Source organism: Myodes glareolus, chromosome 25 (genome assembly GCF_982192425.1).
Source record: "Myodes glareolus chromosome 25, mMyoGla1.1, whole genome shotgun sequence".
Classification (NCBI taxonomy): Eukaryota; Metazoa; Chordata; class Mammalia; order Rodentia; family Cricetidae; genus Myodes; species Myodes glareolus.
The window spans coordinates 10,506,804-10,514,747 of record NC_142050.1 but is presented as its reverse complement, the minus strand read 5'-3'; the positions used below and the strand labels follow the sequence as shown (position 1 = coordinate 10,514,747).

At 37.5% G+C, this 7,944-nt stretch overlaps 1 protein-coding gene across 3 annotated transcripts in view; it reads right to left on the bottom strand.

The window, feature by feature from the left end:
• Nucleotides 1–832: 832 nt before the first annotated feature.
• Phf14 (PHD finger protein 14) overlaps nt 833–7,944 on the bottom strand; it is a 135,735-nt gene continuing 128,623 nt past the window's right edge. For all 3 annotated transcript variants that reach the window (XM_048448966.3, XM_087901812.1, XM_087901813.1), the window contains one exon: nt 833–1,032. In XM_048448966.3, coding sequence (XP_048304923.3) covers nt 958–1,032 — 75 coding nt within the window. In that variant the 3' untranslated portion in view covers nt 833–957. The remainder of the gene's footprint in view (nt 1,033–7,944) is intronic.

The following is a 7,944-nucleotide window of genomic DNA, read 5'->3' as shown; positions in this document are numbered from 1 at the left end:
TTAATTCAAAGGAACACAAAGAGATGGTTTTTGAAATAGTTAAGAAATTTGTATGGACAGATAAATAGGTCCTTATTAACTATTTTTAAAAAGATTCTGTGTGTGTGTGTGTGTGTGTGTGTGTGTGTGTGTGTGTGTGTATACATGGACTGAGATGCCTGCAGATGCCAGGAGTATTGGATACCCCTGGGGCTGACATTATATTCAGTTGTAAGCCTCTTGACTTAGGTGCTGGGAACCAAACTCCAGTCTCCCATAAGAAGAAGTAAGCATTCTTAACCATTGTCATCTCTCCAGTTCCCTTCTTAAATATTTTATGAATTAGAAATCACGGCACTCTCTCTTCTACCAAGAACTGTAATACTACTTTTATTCTCTCTACAAATTAAGAATATCATGTGGGCCGGGCAGTGGGGCACATGCCTTTAATCCCAGCACTTGAGAGGCAGAGACAGGCGATCTCTGTGAGTTCGAGGTCAGCCTGGGCTACAGAACATATTAAAGGACAAGCTCCAAAGCTACAGAGAAACCCTGTCTAGAAAAGCCAGAAAAAAAAAAAAACAAGAGTATCATGTGACAAGTTTACACATCAGTATTTCCTGTGACCATGGCTGATTCTCCATGTTCTCATGCCTGAACAATTCCTATTGTCTTTTTAATTATGTTGTTGTCCTAGATAGTTTTATTGTCAATTTAACATAACCTGCAGACTCACCTGGGAAGAGGGAACCACAACTAAGAAAGTACACAAATCACACAAGGTATTTTGAAGGTTTGGCTTTTAAATCAAAGCTGAACTGTTTAAAAAAGAAGTGTAAATTCCAAATACAAGTGCCTATTTCAAGGACTTTATTGAGAACAATTTTGCAAATTAGATTTTACAATTAACATTTTATAAACTAGAAATGTTATTTGTCTCAGCATGAGTTGTAAACTCTCCAGAACAACAGAAAGCCCTTATTTCTTTGCATTTTTCTGCTCCACGCTGAACTCTTGAGATGCATGTTTTCTTTCAGCTTCATTTTCATCTTCCTGCAAAATAAATTTTGGCAAACATGAAATTATAAATTTCATAGAACGTGTCAACCCAACAACACATTTAAAAACAATGTACTGTTCTGATTCCAGAAACCTTAAGGAAAGGATTATATATCTATAAAGTTACTAACATTTAATAATAGCACATGGTATTTTCTTTTAAATGTTGATTAAAACTTTGTATCTGCCTTTCAAAGCAACCATTTTTATCAAAGCTTTCAAAATTACTTTCTGAACACTTGCTACTGAACAGTGTTCTCTGTGGTAAGAGAACCAGATAGCTTTCCTTTGCTCTTTGATACAAAACAATAAATTTAACTTCTAAGGCACTTTATGTGCTCCAGCATGGCATTTTGGTCTCATCTAGCATACTTTCTTGACAGGTCTGTCAATTTTCCAATTACTTGTAGCACCATATGTTATCTGAAGATCAGTCAGTTCTAAAATAGGAAACATGGCGTGTCATGCTGTAGATGCTTACAATCTTCTGGTGGTCCCATAATTCACATCAGTTCCCATGGCACATGGTGGATAATGAAGTGACATCATAATGCCTGCTACCACAGGAATGAAATGTACCCTGTGGTTAATATTAAATGGTGACCTTCAAAGTATAAATAATGAGTCTGGAATAATATTTCATCCTCTAATTGGCAACCTCTCTTACACATAATCCTTCAACAATGTCCAAGTACCAAACAGTCTTGCTTTCCTGTTACTTAGGATTTACCACATATGGGCTTTCATTTTTATTAACTGAAATAAAAGTACGGCCTAAGATATTACTGAGTTAATTAAAGCAGAGGCAGAAATTCTCAAGTATCTTTAAATAAAGTTAATACCAAAAATATAATCCTGTATCTCTGTATTTTAGAAAACTAAAGTTAAGAAATCAAGTAACTTTTGAGTTCTTCTTAGTGTCAATGCAAACCAAAGTATATACAATTGTTTTCTATGGGCAAAACAAACACAAACAAACAACAAAACACCTTTCTATAATTAGTAAAGTGAAGAAAGCATCCTCTATATTTTGTCTCTAGCCTCCACAGCATTAATAGTTTAGACTCTGTCAACAAGAGAAAAGTAGATAAATTATCAATATTACCAACCATTCTGAAGCATTATAGATATGCAAGACACCAGAGAAAAGATTTTAATATCATTGTGGTAATACAACTTTGTATATTTTTCATAACTACTGCTATTTGTTATTTAACTTTCTCCCTAACTTATCTCTAATGAGTAGATATTTTCCATCAAGCAACACTTGAAGAGGTATTAGTAAATAGGAAGCTGTTTTCTTTAGATAAGAGTTCCCAGAAATTATATTACAGTTATATCCTCTTCAAAATTAAATATTAGTTCTCTGCCTTCCACTGTCTTCTTGTAGTGTAACATTGACAACGGATAAAATCACTTGATAAAGAGTTTGTGGAGGTTTGGATAAGAATGGCCCCCACAGACTCTGTATGTTTGAATACTTGGTCCCAGCTGACGGAGTTCCTTGGGAAACATTGGGAAGTATGGGACTGCAGCAAGTGTGTCCCTGGGTAGCTCTGTGGCTTCAGAAGACTAGCCCCGTCTCCTGTGTACCCTCTTTGCCTCTTGCTTGTGGACCAAGATGTGAACTCACAGATGTTCCTGCCACCATACCTTTGCTCTGCCATCACATACTCTAACACGCTAAAACGCCAAGTCCAATTAAACACTTCCTCTTCTAAGTGGCCTTGACCATGCTGCTTCATCACAGGAACAGAAATGTAACTGAAGCGGCGACAGAGCGCTTTCTCAGGCGGCACCAAAGCCGTCAAGATGCTTTTCAAAGCAGGGCTTCTTCTTTATATTATATTCTTACCTTCCGAATGGGTACAATTAACATACAACTGGAGTCTAATCAATGTTTCCTGAATTTTATGGAACATCTGAGTCTAAAAATAAGGTTGAATAAACTAATACATAGTTTAAAAAGGCATATGATCATTTTTCACTCTGGAGTAACACTTCCAGCAATCTTGATTTACAGTAACAGAACAGATAAAAAAAAATGCATGAAGCAGTTTGTGTCAAAATAGCCATACATTTTAGATTTATTTTATTTTTACATGTATGAGTGTCCTGCACATATGTATGTGTACCACACTCATTCCTGTGTGCACAGAGGACAGAAGAGAGTGCTAAGTCTCCTAAAACTGTTATTTCAGATGGTTGTCAACTGTAAGGGAAGTGCTAACAACAGAAGCCAGTTCCTTTGCAAGAGCAGTAAATGCTCTCAATCTCTGCGGCACCTTCCCAACCCCCAGTACAGGCATTTTAAACTCTAACCTTTAAGTTGAGAAACAAATGAAGACTTTATCATCTGAACACTCATACTAAGTTTGAAGACCAATATGTTGGTTAATAAACTGTATCTAACTTTATCTAGCAACTTTGACAGTACTCTTTAACTCAAAATACAGTAAAGGGACTGTAGAGGTGGTTCAGCAGGTAAGAACATTGTAGTGTACTACACTTGTAGTACGCCATGGGACAGTTCACGAATTGGGCAAGGGGCTGGAGATTGAAACACACACACACACACACACAGAGAGAGAGAGAGAGAGAGAGAGAGAGACAGAGACAGAGACAGAGACAGAGAGACATGGGTCATCCTTGAAAGAAGAATGCCCCCTTTATTGTGTTCCAGGGGCACTTATATAGGACTCTCCCTGACTAATGGCCACACCCAAGTTCTCAGGATTTTTCAGTTGCAAGCCCACCAGAAACCACTCCCCTGCTATCAGGAACTCATGAGGACCTTGTGCCCAGAGCAGCTGCAAGAATAGGAAAACAAGTTGTTTACTCGGCAGGCAAAGGGTCAGAGAAAATTCAGGGTCTGAGGGTCTGAAGTTCCCAACAGAACACAGCATTTTCTTCCAGAATCCCCAAGATCAGCTTTTCTACTCCCTCATGGAGGCTTACAACCATCTGTAAGTTCAGTTTCAGGGGTTCCATCTGTTGCCCTCTTCTGCTCTCTGTGGGCACCAGAGACAAACATACATGGTCACGCAAAAAAAAAAAAAAAAAAAAAAGGAACCCATGCACATAAAAAAATTAAATATACAGATGTAGAGATGTGGTAATAAGCCTAGGGAACTGGAAGTCTAGAAACTATCTATATATTTAATGATTAGAAACTATAGGAGAATGCTGTTAAATAAATGTTTGCAATTTCCATTAAGTTACAAAGAATTTAATATATATATAACACATAACAGAAGTAAATTTTCAACTTAACACATGAAGACAACAGCAGTCTTCTTTGGTTGTCTTTTCCAGTCAGGAAGCATGGTTACAAAGTCATGTCTGTTCTAGCACTGCTTCCTCTCAGGACAGACACACAGCTGTCTCCTCCCTTTCTCTATTCTGAAAATTTGTCTTTAAAATTTTGTCTTTTTATGTTTTTAAAATACTTATATAACCATTACAAGCCTATCTATTTGTGATTTTATATCAATACAGCTGAGACTTGGGTGTAGCAAAGGTTCATGGAGGGAGGCAAAGACAAATCTAATTGCTGGGATGTAACAATGAAATTGCTATATTATAACAGTATAAAAATAATAGTAATAGATTTTATCTTAAATAAAACCATTCCAGCTCGATCCTGTAAAGCTCTAATGGGACTGTCCTTTGGAAGTGTGTATGTTTAACACTGTAGGCCAATTTTATAAGAATTTTAACAGGCAACAGATCAAGTATCACTAACAAGTAAGTACAGACCAAGTGAAACTGCGATGGAGAGCAGGCTTCCAGCACAGCACTTCCTCACTCCTTGATAGCAAACACAAGCAGACATTGCCTCTCGTGCCTGGGGTTTCACTTTGCTGAGCTAAGACATCTGCTTGTTTCCCAATGAAAGAAGACCCCTGCTACACGGATCGTTTTCTTAGTGACAGTCCTGACAAGTTTGACATTTGTTTTGTGAAGGATCTCTCAAGCAACTGTCAAGAAAACATACCCTCTGGGGGTACTGGAAAGCAAAAGGCATGCTCTTAACGTTTAAGCTTGTTACTCAAACTCCAGAAAACATATTGATTCCAGTGACCTCGTAGTTCGTTTAATCAGATGTGGAATTTCGAAAGTGTACAGTCATTTGACAGTAACATCCATAATACCAAACAACTAAATATGTTTCAGTGGCCTCCTTAGTTTTTGTTACTGTTTGTTTGTTTTTGTTGGTTTTTACTGACAGGATGAAAAGAAGGGGAGCCATCATTTCCAGGTACATGAGGGACATGTAATAATGGTCTAATGCTCTAGGTGGCCAAGAATGAAGGGTTATTGTAAAAGAGAAATATGTAAAAACCTTTGTCATGTTTGTCAAAGGAAAATGCTTACTAATTACTGTATAGCGCTTGCAAGATTTCCTTCAAATGCTATTTAACTTCTACCAATGATTTGGAATGGAGACTCCTAGTTCCCCTCACCGACAAATGCATTGTTTTTTTGGCAATAGTTCAAAGACATTATGTTAATTAATAAAACCTACCCACTTTCTTTTCTTTTCTCTTAACTCCAAGAAAAGGCCAATTATTTACTATCTGAAGATTTGTACTGCTCAAGCAGTTTGTGAACTCAAGTTATAGTTTACAAATAAAGACATTACCTTGTTAACGGCCATGTTTTAAAGGTTTTCTTTTATAAGTAAAATTATAAAAAGGCACACAATTTCCTTGTTCTTTCTTTACATAAGTTTATATCCAAAACCCCAGTAAATACCAACTCAGCCACACGATCAAGATCAATATCATCTACTTAGTAGCACTACACCAATGTGGCGCACTAAGAAGGGAACATGGGCTCCAGCCTGCGGTGCCTTTCCTTGAGATAAGCATGTTAAAACAACTCAACAGCAGTCTGCAAAAATGCCAATGTTGGGGATGACAAAACTTTGAGGCATCACAATTGTAGAAGTTTAAGGTGGCAAGATTGCTTAATGCAGCATGGAATACTGGACCATAAACGCACCAGTGGGAAAGTGAAAACACACCATAGGGTGTCACTAAAATCATCGGGTGTTATCGTTCTAGTTCTGGTAATTGTACAATGGGTACACAAGATCGAAACAGTACACTTAACTGCAAAAAGCAAGCTCAGAATTGTCTGTCCTGTTATCTGTAAACTTAAAATGTTGTGAAGTAAAAACACTTAAATATTAAATAAATGGCTATTTGTTCTAAATTATAATATTAACTCAGTATTTTAGATAAAAGTAGAGTATATAAAACATGGGAAAGATATTTTTAATGAGGAAAACAAAACAAAACACAAACACCAAGACATCCACACCTCTATACTTAAAAAGCTAAAAATAACTTTTACTTCCTATGGCTCTATAAAAAATTTCTTCACTAAGGACCCAAACTGCAATGTGATATTATTGTTTTATTTTGTTGTCTGTGGGATTCTGTGCTTTCTTAGAGCAGAGGTTACTTTCCTAACTATAAAACATGTCTTTAATCAAGACATGTATCTTACATCTTTTACAGTTTGGCCATACACTTATTTCTATACATAAGTAGGAACAATGATGATCTGTTTAAAGAAAGAGTGAAATCACTTGCTTTTCATTTTCCAACTGTGCCACTCACAGAAAGGATGCTTGCTGCGACTGCAGTTAATCCAAGCGAGGTGCAGATAAAGACTAACTTGAAATGTTTCTCTTTTGTTAAAAACAATCCTTTTAAGACTGTTCTCTAGACAGAGGAGAGGGTGCCTGGACCGGCCTTGGCCTATAACCATACTGATGAAGATTTTGCTTATCACCATAGATCCTTCATCTGACGATGGATGGCGATACAGACGGAGACCCACATTGGAGCACCGGACTGAGCCCCCCATGGTCCAAATGAGAGGCAGAAAAAGGAAGAACATGAAAAAAACTCAGGACCGCGAGGGGTGCGATCACCCACTGATACAAGGGGACTGATCTAATGAGAGTTCACCAAGGCCAGTTGGACTGGGACTAAACGAGCATGTGATCCAACCAGATTTTCTGAATGTGGCCGGATCTCTGAATGTGGCTGGTCCGGAGCCTTTCTGAAAAGCCACTGACAATGACACTGGGACTTGTTTCCTCTGCATATACTGGATTTTTGGGATCCAGTCTGTTCGGATACTCACCTTCAGGGACCTGGAAGGAGTGGGGAGGAACTTGAACTTCCCACAGAGCTGGAAGCCCTGACTGCTCTTAGGGATGAAGAGGGAGGAGGAGGGGGAGGGGGGAGTGGGAGGATATTGGGAGGAGGGGCGGAAATGGAAACTTTCATAATTTAATAAACTTTGAAAAAAAAACAATCCTTTTATATAATATTTCTTTGACTAACCGGAGATGGAATAATTACTGAAATCGAACTTAAATTTATAATCACAAATATGTATATGTTTTAATATGATGTATTTTAAAAAGTAAGTTGTGTATCTTTTAAAGACACACTATTCTAAAGAGTCACAGTAGCTAGGAGAGTTAGCTTCTCTCAGAGGTGAGTCTCCTTTCTGGCTGCTCAATGCAGAATGGTCAGGCTTGAAAACATACACACAAACAAAAATTGACTCAGCAGGTTGTATTAATGCATACTTATACACACATATATACGTGTCTGTGTGTGTAACAACATAACAAAAACAAGGATATCATCTTGAGAGTAGTGGGGTATGGGAGGAATTAGAAAGATGGTAGCTGGGAGGGGCTAGGAGGAGGACAGAAAGGGAGAAAATGATTCAATTCTATTTCAATTAAAAACATTTTTAAAAAGTATGTTGTCATACTTCAAACTGCACTTAAACACCACTTTCTTTTATGAATTTCACATAAGTTATTATTATTGTGTTTATGTATGATGTAGTGGGGGCATCCATTAGTTTTAA